Consider the following 12,515-nt stretch of genomic DNA (forward strand, 5'->3'; position numbering starts at 1 on the left):
TGGGGCTGCACCTATAAGCTCTGACAAGGACGTTCACAAATCCTAAATCTTATTTTGAATACCTTATTTTAACACAAAAGGGAGTAGTGTTTAAACAACCGATCAATGCACAACGTACAGTTTTTAATTTCTTACAATATTTTGTATGCAGTGCAGTAGGGAAGCTACAGAGATTTCTCAACAGGAAACAGCTTTACAGCACAATAGAGCATTGAGTCGTTAACTGTAACATGGGCCAAAGTTCGAACAAGGAGCGGTTTATGGAACTCACTTACTTCATGGTACTGTTCAAACATGAAGCTTGTTCTCTACTGTCTAAAAAAAAAGACAGGCTTTGGCATGCAGAGTCTGTAAGTTAACCCTGTTTCATGAACAAACAATTTAACAAATAAAACTCCACATACTACTTCTCCTAAACAGTTCTCATGACTGAATTTTGATTGAAGTCGTTGTCTGTCAAGCTCTGCCCTGAAACAACGTTTAAATGATAAGCTGAGTTTAAAAATACTTTAATATAATCAATTGTATAATGTCTCAACTTACTTTTGATTTGGAACACTTTGGGTTCAATAATAGTACAGCAAAAGTATAAAGCAAATGTTAAGTACCTTAAACTTGTCCTAAACCACAATACTAGATTAAATATACTTTTAATTAATAGTTTGGTTTTCTTATTTTGTCTTTAGATAATGAATTAATCAATTATTACGATTTAATTGCAAAATAAACGTAACTCTTTTATTCCATTTATTAATTTATCTCACTGTTAAATTATAGTTTTCATTGTATGATTATGATTAATTTAAGACATATCTCTTTATTTTCAAATAAGGAAAACTATTTAATAATTGGCAAATTGGATTATATTTGACTGTGAGAGAGTACTCAGATTACTTAATTAGTAGTTATACCACAGTGGAGAAGAACTATGTAGCGTCAAAACATACTTGTATAGCATACAAAATATACCATAGCATACAAAATACATGTAAAAGGTAAAAGTAATACAGTTCATTATGCAGAATGGCCCAGAATACTTCAGAATATGATATATTGCTGGATTATATTCATCCATAGATTAATGCACTACCACTTTAATGTTACAGCTGGTAACGGTGGGGCTAATTTTAATTACTTTATATACTGCTGGGTAGCCGATTCTCAATTTTATTTTTTTATAACATTTTGTACTATTTTTAAATAACTAGTAGCATAACTTAATGTATTAAGTAAATGTAGTGGAAGGCAACATATAGCATACAATTTAAATACTTAAATAAAGTACAATCGCCTCAAAATTAAGATAAAATAAGATAATCCTTTATTAGTCCTGCAGCGGGGAAATTTACAGGATTACAGCAGCATAGTGGATAGTGCAAACAAGAGACAGTTTTCTATCTCGCTGACAGTTTTCTATCTCGCTGCTTCACCAAACATGGCACTGTCCCTTTAATTAAGAGAACCCCGGTCCTGCGCAGAGATGTGCCCGCTGTGTGATGCCCCTGAACCGGCCTAGAAAACATCACTTCCCTCCCGGGTCATGCGTCTGTTTTATCAGGGTTTTTTTAGAGTTTGACGGCGCTGTCCGTCTTTGTAGAGTCTAAACACACTCGGTCCTTGATGAAGCAGTAGCGATATAAGCGTGTCTGCTTCTCTCTGACACAGTAAGGCTTCGTTTCCTTTCAGAGGTTCAGACCGGCTAACGTTAGCTAGTGGAGCTAATTGCTAGGTAACGTCCGCTGTCAACACATCAACAGTCACGTGAGAGCCGTTAGAATATAACGGTTAACGTTAGATGAACTAACGTCTAACGGTTAGACGTTAAAAATGGCTAACTAACAACTGAGACAAAAGTTAACTATTTATGTGACCTGGAATGTGAATAATGTATCAGTTAATTTCTTATGAATGAATTATTTATGTATGACACATGAAATAGTTTAATTATTGGTCTTCACATGTATAGGGATGCAACAGGCTCATTGTCAGTTAACCTGCTGAAAAGCTGGAGCCAGAGAATGTTTAGTATTTTAACTTCATAAGAGGCTTATAATATTTAACTATTAATATCAGCAATCATAATATATACATATGCTATTTGACATTAGTTTCTTGGCAACCGACTACTGAAATAACCCACTAATTGTTTTAGTGGCAATCCTGATGAATGTGAGTGAAAAGAAAAGACATTTAGAGTCTTTGGGGCCCATTTCTGTAGGCGATAGGTTTAATCACCATTGTGTTACCTCCTCTCGCAAAAGAAAGTGACTTTTAATAAATGTAAATATTCAAGATCGCCACTTTAAGTCTTGTCAGTTATTTCTAGAACCATCTCATAGATTGTTTCTTCTTTTTAACATCTTTTTTTCTGTTTCTGGCTTCCTCTCCAGAATGGAGGACTCCGCATCGGAGCCCGTGACGCAACCCTCAGCGACCTCCAGTCAGCTGTCGGAGTCGGCCAGTTCCTCCACGCACCGGGATCACCTGGCCAAGTGTCCAAGGAGACGGCGGAAGGCGGCGAGGTCGCAGCGACGGGGGGGCAGTCATGAACAGCTGCTCGGGGAGATTGAGCGGCGGAGGTTGCCTGGTCAACACGAGCACTCGGAGCCCTCTGGCTCGGCGAGTGACACAGCGGAAAGCTCTCCTAAGAGGTTTGCACTGCAGGTTGCCAGCTGGTCCTCCGTGCCACTGACTCAACTCTGTTGCCCGGGAAAAGACGTTATAGCGTCTTGACCTGCCCCATCCTCATTTTCTCTCTCCTCACAGGAGAGCCCACTTTCTACATGGACCGTATCCAGCCACTCACTTCGGACCCAAAGCCTGTATTCTTCCCAACCCAACTTCAGTCATGTAAGCATAAGGGTCGAACTTTCTCTCTGTACTGAACTGGCATGTACTGTTTACACAGGAAAAAGCTTGTGTAACTGTGTGAGATAAGATAAAATGCTGTGATTGGATGGTACATGACATGGGATGGCTAACAGAACAGACCATGGATGGTCATTGTCACCTGGTCTAAAGAGTATTTCCTCCGACTTGATCTGAAAACACAGACAAATTTGTGTGCACAATGCCTGTGATCCGCCACGCAAGGGAGGAGAGAGACAGGTAAAGAGGAGGAAAAAGAGTTTTAATATTCTGAGGTTTGGAGTTTGGACCTCACTCCTTCAGCTGAAAGTGTCATAATAACAGTTAATGAATGACTGCAGCTGTTGTTGATTCATCTTTCACTTTACTCAGAAGATGAGGTAAGACCTGGTATCATGGTGGCATTTTACTCTATTTGGAATTAAAAGTATGATTTTATAACGGTCTACTCTATTATCTGTTTCTCTGCGTTTATTGTATTATTTCCAGACACTGATGGCGTGTGCAGAACATGTTTGTTTACTCACTTATGTGTGTGTGTGTTTTCATTTCCCAGGCACATCCAGGACCCAGCCAGCCAGCGGCTCACCTGGAATAAACCGCCTGTCAATGTGCTCGTCATCAGGAAAATCAGAGATGAGAGCCTCGTCGATCCTTTCAAAGAGCTCTGCAGGTTTCTAGTGGAAGTACGGTACTACTATTACATAATGTACGTTTGTTAATATGTTTTACGAGGTTACTGTTGGTGGACCTTGGTATCTGGAACAACACAGAAATCAGATTCTGATTCTCTGCCATGAGACGTTCTTGGTTTTTGGTTATGTCACACATTAAAGGTTCTCTATACAACATTCAGAGCTTCGATACGGCATCAGACAACTATTTCTATACAAAGATATAGCGAGGTGATGTCTACCTAAACAGATAATGAAGTCACTCTCCCTTTATGTGTGATGTAATTTGAGTTTCTCTGTGCTTTGCTTATATAGCCGGGCCGGCTGCGCGTGCCTTTTAGTGCATGTTAGTGCACATGAGCGTGCTCCACTGGTTAGCTCATGACCGCCGTGTTACTCTGCTCTCATATGACAGTTACAACTGATAACAGTGTAAATCTGGCACCCACCCACCTGTTCCCCCTCTGGTAAACACGGTTAGCTCTGTCAGCACTGTCGCTGTTGTTTGTAGTGATGTGTCCTTCCGTGTCGAGGCTTCGAAGCTTGTGTCGAGTAATCCAGGAAGAGTTTTTGTGAAACGCGTATTGGGGCTCGTATTGATGACGTATGTGGTGACGTTTGAAGCCTCGCGAGCCTGAGGGTTTGTGTTTATTATTGGGGGTGTCAGATTATTTGATTTCAGTTACAGTTTTGACCGTCGCTGCTATTAAACTGATAAACTAAAACCCTGTTTGTGACACTGAAAAACAGCGAGTCTAGCATAAAGCATCCAGTAAATGAACCAGACATGTTACAGTTTGGTCTCACGCAGCTAAAACACCTCTTGGCCTCAAGTTTCCAAAACGAGCTATGTTTTGTCCAAAAAGATGGTCAAAGACGGCCACTGATGCCGTGTGTTTACATTCCACACAGACGGCGTCATGCTGAACTACACGTGTTTGGCGTGTTCTGAACTTCATGTCAGGAAAGAGTACTTTTGAGAGACGTCTGTGTGTTTTGGCTGCCGTCACTAAAGCGTGTCTTTGTGTATCAGGAGAAGCAGATGATGGTGTACGTGGAACGCAGAGTAGCAGACGATGCTACGCTGTCAAAGGACGAGGCGTTTGGCTCCATACGCAACCAGCTCTGCACCTTCAGAGAGGGTGAGACTTAACAACAGAGACATAAACACATTAATGCTCGACTGAAGGCATACATCTGACATTTCTTCTAGTTGAAGTAAGAAGAAGATGTTAAGTTCTGTGTAAGTTTCATCTGTAAAATGTTAAATTTAACAGCACTCATTCTAACGACTTCATGAAAGTGGTATTTTAATGCTGTGGTGTTTACCGGTGGTTCTACTGTTGAGTAGCAATACACAGTACTTTATGTACTTTGTAGTTTTACGTGTGGAATCTTAATTGGCTAAATAAAAGTCACAAAAGCTTTTCTAGATTGATCTAGTGTTGCCAAAAGTTCAGTAGCACAAAATAATTCTGAAGAAAAGTACTAGTATGTCCTTTCTTACACTTGAGTACAGTAATCAACGTAAATGTTAATTTTTACTTATTTTAGTTTAGATCACATTAATGCTAGATACAATGTTTTACTCTGGTCTTCTATTGTGACTGACTTTAAGACATTATCTCCCCTTTGGGCCTACTGGAATAGGAAAATAATCACCTTTTTCTGACATTTTTAAATAAAAATATTTCTTATTTTGTGCATGGTAGAAAGCTGTGAAAATGAAAACAAAGATATTGTATACAAAGCAGTGTGTTTTTGTCCGCCTGCAGGTTATGATGATATCTCTGACTGCATAGACCTGATCATCTGTCTGGGTGGAGATGGGACTCTGCTCTACGCCTCCTCTCTCTTCCAGGTGATCACACGTTTATTGGTTGATCCCTTCATGGCAGACTGAACTCTGATATCTTCAACATTTTACACCACAGAAAAATATATTCAAAATGCAAAAAGTATTCATTCAAATTAAATCAAAAACTTTTTTTATAGCTTGTCCTGTCTACCCTTTGGGACTATTTCTTTGATCTTTGATTCACTTTTTTATTTTTTATGTGGTATCATTGTATTTTACATTGTTTTTCTATTTTTAAATGACTTGTTGTAATGCTTTTATGATCAATGTGAAAAAAACAAGACAAAAATCAAGAACAAACTATTTTTAATATTAGATTTTATTCCGTCTTATGTCACATAGTCGGACTGCTGACAACATTTGAAAAGCAAACAACACAAATTACATAAAATGCTTAAATTCAAAACTGAATTTTTGTCTGTTTTTTGAAAAATTGTCTCAGGGCTTGTATATAAGTACACTGAATATTTAGTTTACTGTAAGATTGCTCATAACGAGCTGTCTCATGAATTAACTTTTATATACTATAACAGATTTTATTTTAAAAGTATACAATATGAAATCTTTTATACTGTGGTTTAGTAAACAAATGAGTCCTTGGGTCATGATTGTGCTGTTGTGTCGGGGTGAGAGTCGGACTGATTTTCTCTCCTGTAGGGCAGCGTTCCTCCGGTGATGGCCTTTCACCTCGGATCCCTGGGCTTCTTAACACCCTTCAAATTTGAGTCATACAAGACCGAAGTGGCCAAAGTGTTTGAAGGTAGAGCGGAGCTTTAAATGAACTATTGGTCTCATACTTGTCAATGTAAACACTAGTTAATATGTGTGTGTGCATATGTTTACACGTGTGTCTGTGTGTGTGTGTTTTCAGGCAATGCAGCCATCACTCTGCGCAGTCGTCTGAAGGTGAAGGTGGTGAAGGACATGCTGCAGAGGACAGGCCGAGAGCAGCAGCAGCACAACGGACTCCTTCCTCACGGACACACCAACAACGAGGCCGGGAAGGTCACCCTGCAGCTACAGGTGAGGTCAGACAGGTGTGATAGGTGAGCGGGGACCAGGTGCTTCTTGAGCAAAGAAATACACAAAGAAATACACAAAGCAGGGTAAAGGAGGACTTTAAGTTCTTTACTTCCTCATGTGATCGTATTCTGTCCTCATTATGAGTCTTAATCTGTCTGTCTCTCTCTGTGTCCCTCATTTCCTTTTTGTTTTTTTAATCCTCGGTGCGTTTCTACATGTTTACAAGCTCAGTGGAGCGAGCCAGGTTGCCGTGGGAACAGTCATAATAAAGTAGGATGTTTGGGAAGTTCTGTTTCGCCAGTTTCCATGGAGACCCTGACTGTTAACGGCGCAGTCAACGCCGAATCGATATTTAATGAGCTGTGACGCTCTCGGTCTGACACACTCTTTAACTTAACAACACACACACACACACACACACACACACACACACACACACACACACACAGACAGAGAGACAGACAGACACACGCACAGACAGACACACACACACAGACAGACACACACACACAGACAGACAGATACACAGACAGACACATACACACACATACACACACACACACAGACAGACAGACAGACAGACACACGCACAGACAGACAGACACACGCACAGACAGACAGTCGCAAACACAGACAGACAGACACACACACACACACAGACAGACACAAACACAGACAGACAGAAACACACACACACAGACAGACACAAACACAGACAGACAGACACATGCACACACACAGACAGACAGACAGACAGAGAGACAGACAAACACAGACAGACACACACACACACACACACACACACACACACAGACAGACAGACAGACACAGATACACACACACACACACACACACACACACACACACACACACACACACACACACAGACAGACAGACAGACAGACAGACAGACAGACAGACAGACACACACACTGCTGCAGTTTATCATTTTCAGTTCAGCTCTCTCTCTCTGTGTCTCGTGGATAAATAACAGGCAGTGACGGATGGTCCTGGTCTCTGAGCCTGAGTCTGACCTCACATTACATCACGTCTGCTGCATCCAGCAGGATGTTTGCTCAGTGAGTTCAGCTGACGTCAGTAAATCAGGCGGACATCACTGCTCAGCGCTGCAGTACCGTGTGAAGCATGATTTGTATGCTGCTTGTCTGCACACCACCGTTTTTTCCTCTGCTTATAGTTTCCTCTTGTAATGTGAATGTAATGCACTGTAACTCTGCATCTCTTACTGGTTGATTTATATATTTTTTATTGAGTGCAGAGATTACACCTAGTTTCATATTTACTGTGAAAAGGAATTGCATATTGAAGACTGCCCCATTGTACAGAGCATTTCTACATAATACAGCAAGGAGCAGTGACATTATTTTGCCTTCATCATCCCTGCTAGAGAAGTTGTGTTTAAAGTTGTTGTTTGCTGGATGTCTTAAGAATTACAGATATTATTGAAATTTTGGTTCAGACGAAGGCAACGGGATAAAGACAAACTGATTAGATTTAGTTGTGGATAGAAACACCAACCGGCCATTTATAAAGCAACTCCAGAGACCGACATTGCCATCATTGTATACAATCTTTACAAACCTTCTATGAAGTCCCATCACATTCTTACATGAACACATTATTCTCCATGTTTCATTTTTCATCACTCCTCTATGCTTTTCATCCAGTTTTCTGTATTTTTGGTTTGGAACATATTTGATTGACCCTGGAAAAGATTATAATTACTATTATTATTTTTAATATTCCCTCCCATTTTCTCGTTATTGGTTGCAAATTTCACATATATGTGGATGCACTGCACATGTCAAAACATTTATGGCATTCAGCCTATAGATGGCACTACAGTAACATAATTCATTTAAATGCTCATCAACATGGTCGTATGTCACTATTTTGATACCAATTCAGTGTCAAATTGGATTTTTTTTTTCATTTATTTTTTATTGATAGTATGCATCAATCAGACATTTACAGATGACTTTCAGACAATGTACATTGTGTATACAGATCTTCAGATGATGCCCATTTTAGTTATAAACATATAGAACAAGGAGGGAAAAGAAACAAAGAACAAAAAGAAAAATGTCTAACTAGGAAGTGATCTATTCTCTACGGGACATTCATCGATTTATGAACATAAAGTCAGGTCTATGGGGTGTTACATAACATGTGTTTTCAGGTGTTGAATGAGGTGGTGGTGGACCGAGGCCCGTCCTCCTACCTGTCCAATGTGGACTTGTACCTCGACGGACGGCTCATCACCTCTGTGCAGGGAGACGGTGAGAGCAGTCACACACGCCCTCTGACTCGTATATACGGTGAATAAATGTGGTGATTGTCCTCCCTCTCTCTCTCTCTCGCCGTCCTCCAGGTGTGATTGTGTCCACGCCTACAGGCAGCACAGCGTATGCAGCCGCGGCAGGAGCCTCCATGATCCACCCCAATGTACCCGCCATCATGGTCACCCCCATCTGCCCACACTCGCTCTCCTTCAGGCCCATCGTTGTCCCTGCTGGGGTGGAGCTCATGGTAAGAATGAAGGGGAAGGAGGCTGGTGCATATTGCTGTTTACAGAAAATCAGGTGTATTAATTAGACTTTTGGGCCATCACAAGATAATCAGCCAAGTTTCTGAACTCAAACACACTTTTTCCAGATGATATTCCCTAATTTGGTGGTTTGGTGCTGGTGCTGTCTTGTGCTACAATCTCCAGAATTTACTAATGTAATATTTTACCTGTGTGTTGTATTTTATGTCTCTATGCACAGCTTATGAATACATTTATTTTTTGTTGAAAAAATTGTTTATGTCCAGTAGGATTCTGCATTTTTCTCATCATTGTCCTACTAAACCGTGGAAAACAATAGCTTCATACACACTTTATTTGTTTACCTGTAAACTAATTTACATTGTTAAAAGGCAATCCTCGTTATCATTTTTTTGCCTCGTCTTTTATGTCATGATGTGAGCATAAGTGTTCTTTCTTTTGAGGTACATTAGTATTAAAGGATATTTTTTCCATTTACCAACAAATTACCGTACTACGGAATTTTCTATCTTATATATTTAACTAGCCACTTTTTAGCCATGCCAGGGATGGCACTGTCTTTCTCTGGAGTTGTTTTTTTAGTCAGTTAGTGTGTATCCTTCTAATAACTCGTAACTGTGTCTGCTTCTCCTTCAAATCAGATCACCTTGTCCCCTGATGCCAGGAACACCGCCTGGGTGTCATTTGATGGCAGGAAGAGACAGGAGATCCAGCATGGAGACTGGTAAAGTTCTTTCACTGTCATTATCAGTTGCTGTTTCATCACATCAGATTTATTTTTCCTCCATTTAGGATGAATTTGCTTTTTTGCTTTTCTCTCGAAACAGCATCAAAATCACTACATCTTGTTACCCAGTGCCCTCTATCTGTTGCCATGACCTAGTGTACGACTGGTTCGAGAGCCTGGCTCAGTGTTTGCACTGGAACGTACGCAAGAGGCAGGCACGACTGGAGGACGTCTCCGACTCGTCAGACACCGAAAACTGAATCAGCAGGCGCTTTCAACGCTCTCCACAGCACCTGAGAGAGAGGCAGTACTGTGATTACAGTATTTTATACATTTGAGAAAGCATTCCAGGGCAAAATGAAATGGAAAAAAACCCAATTGCAGTTACTTAAATGATTACAATATATTCATATTATGAAAGAATATTCTGTTGTTTTGAGATGGAACACTCATCGTCAATGTGATGCTCAGTGTGTGAGATATAGACATTACTGTCATAAACTCTGGGGGATTATAGTTAAAAAACAAAAAAGTGTAAATGTAAATTTGTACATACAAGATTCAAGGATAAATGTATTTAATGTCATATTTATGTGATATTTATTTAGATGGAAGCTTAAAAGAAACTACTAAAGGCTACTGTTTGTGATTGTTCTGTACAAACATCATCAGCCTACTCTCTGTACATCCTAACAGAAGCTTGAAAGGATTTCTTCAGTCGATTTTTTTTCCCCCAATTGCTTTCTTCTTTAATTCTACAAGTCAGATTGCATGATGTAGAACAAAACTAAATAGAACAAGTTGGAGAAACTTCCATCAGTCATGCTATTTTCATGATCATTAAACTGTCAACGTGAAAGGAAGTAGTGGTAAAATAGAGTTTAAACACTCACTTTTTTTGTTCAGTCTGATTTTTGTGTGACCTCAAACTTGGAGTCAGCTTCAAAAAACTGATTCCTATTAGATAACATGAAAATATAATAAAGTACTGAATTTTCTGAATATAGGCCTTATCTGCAGGCGTGGATTTGTGGGCTAGGATTTTTTTTTTTGAGTAATAGTAATCGCAATAATTTTAACATACATTTCTATATTACTCGTATTCAAATCTGGAGACTTTAACATTTTAAGATTGTTTCTGGACCTCTGGACATCCTGGTGTATAACTACAGACAAGTCTATAATCTGCGGGGGTTTAAACATTTTAAAAATTCAATATATCAATTTAGTTCCTTAAACTTTTGAAAAAGTCTTAAATGCAATTTACCTAGGTATTACATTTTGTAGCTTGTTTTCAATGGGTATTTTTCCAAAGAGGAAATTTTATTGCATACCATTTTATTATTATATAATGATAAAGCATGCTGTATTATAAAGTAAGTAACTTAAAAAGTAATTTATTAAATGAAGTAACTTAAAAAGTACCTAAAAAATGAAGTAACTTAAAAAGTAACTTATTAAATGAAGTTACTTAAAGTTACTTAAAAAGTTACTTATCGAGTTAAGTAATTGAAAAAGTAACTTAAAAAATTAGATAAATAAAAAAGTAACTGAAAAATGAAGTAACTGAAAAAGTAACTTATTAAAATAAGTAACTTGAAAAGTAACTGAAAAATAATGTAACTGAAAAAGTAAGTGAACAAATTAAGTACCTGAAAAAGTAACTTTTTAAATTAAAAAAGTCATAGTATAGCATGCCTCAAAAAGTCATAGTATGCTATTTTGAAAGAAATCATAGTATGGCATGTTGAAGAAAGTCACAATATAGCATGTCGAAAAAAGTCATACTATTGCATGTAGTTAAATGTGATTGTTGAACATCATAGTGTAGGATGTTGAAACAATTCATGGTGCTGTGTTAAAAAGTTTAAAGTAATGGTATAGCATGTCAAAAAGTCATAGTATAGTGTTTTAAAAAAAACGTCAGAGTATGTAGAAAGTAAAAAAAAGTCATTAGTATTTAAATAAAAATCATAAAAAGGGCATATGTCAAAAACAGTCATAGTACAATAGTTTGAAAAATTCATGAAAGCCATAGTATAGAATGTCGAAAATTGTAATTATAAAAATTCATAGTAAAGAATGTTGAAAGTCATAATATAAAAATCTGTGTAGTATGTTGAAAACAGACATACAATAGTCAAAACTAAGTCATAGTATAGTATGCTGAAAATTGTTCTAAAAGTCACAGTATAGTATGTTGAAGAAAGTACAATAAGTCAAAGTATAGTATGTTAAGTCGTTAAGAAGTCAGAGTATATGTCAAAAAAAGTAGTAGTAGTGTTGACATTTTTTTTTTTTTTAAACGGTACAGTATAGTATGTCAAAGTCATAAAAAGGTCATAGTATAGTATGTCCAAAAAATAAGTTATGAAAAAGTCTTATCGCCTTAATGAAAACAATTAATGCCAGCCCTAAAGACGGAGTTATTCATCAATACTTCTAATGGAACTTTAAGAAATTATATAATTTGGATTAAATAATTGTTTTTAAATCACAGGATGGTACTACCTGCTCAAAGAGTTTAAGGTGTTTGTGAAACACATTATACAGTATTTAACCAAATATTAATTTCAACAAAGAAAGGATGTTTTGTTGCATACTGCATTTTGCACAAGGATCAGAATAATGCCAAAACAAATACATAACAGGAAAATATGACAATACTTGTGTGCTTTCTATATTTTTATTGCAATGATAAGATACAGATATATTTCCAGACATCCAGTTTTATTAAATTATTCTCCAATATTGCATGAGACAGTATTTCAGAATGATATTGTTTCAAATGTGGAC

General features: G+C 38.0%; 1 protein-coding gene across 4 annotated transcripts; it reads left to right on the plus strand.

Annotated features, from left to right (window-relative positions):
* The first annotated feature begins 1,498 nt into the window (after window positions 1-1,498).
* Window positions 1,499-10,725, plus strand: nadkb (NAD kinase b). 4 transcript variants are annotated; one of them, XM_068738285.1, is made up of 12 exons: window positions 1,499-1,729; window positions 2,391-2,651; window positions 2,767-2,850; window positions 3,425-3,554; window positions 4,576-4,684; window positions 5,318-5,403; window positions 6,058-6,160; window positions 6,272-6,423; window positions 8,624-8,723; window positions 8,816-8,973; window positions 9,634-9,716; window positions 9,820-10,725. In XM_068738285.1, the coding sequence occupies exons 2-12, from the start codon at window positions 2,392-2,394 to the stop codon at window positions 9,977-9,979; spliced, it is 1,425 nt and encodes a 474-aa protein (XP_068594386.1). In that variant the 5' UTR covers window positions 1,499-1,729; window position 2,391; the 3' UTR covers window positions 9,980-10,725. The 4 variants fall into 4 exon arrangements, with proteins under 4 accessions (XP_068594386.1, XP_068594387.1, XP_068594389.1 ...); XM_068738286.1 differs by having other exon boundaries at window positions 1,499-1,664; XM_068738288.1 differs by lacking the exons at window positions 1,499-1,729; window positions 2,391-2,651; window positions 2,767-2,850 and adding an exon at window positions 3,042-3,248.
* Window positions 10,726-12,515: the final 1,790 nt, after the last annotated feature.

The sequence above is a fragment of the Cebidichthys violaceus genome, unplaced genomic scaffold, assembly GCF_023349555.1.
Source record: "Cebidichthys violaceus isolate CVI_PGR_0920_01 unplaced genomic scaffold, fCebVio1.0.p SCAF_8, whole genome shotgun sequence".
NCBI lineage: Eukaryota > Metazoa > Chordata > Actinopteri > Perciformes > Stichaeidae > Cebidichthys > Cebidichthys violaceus.

Excerpts from the sequence above, each read along its gene's own strand:
- nadkb (XM_068738285.1), top strand. The coding sequence starts at position 2,392 with ATGGAGGACTCCGCATCGGAGCCCGTGACGCAACCCTCAGCGACCTCC. Across the intron at positions 6,161-6,271 it reads AGTGGCCAAAGTGTTTGAAG|GCAATGCAGCCATCACTCTG; the intron begins GTAGAGCGGAGC and ends GTGTGTTTTCAG. Across the intron at positions 9,717-9,819 it reads GAGATCCAGCATGGAGACTG|CATCAAAATCACTACATCTT; the intron begins GTAAAGTTCTTT and ends CTCTCGAAACAG.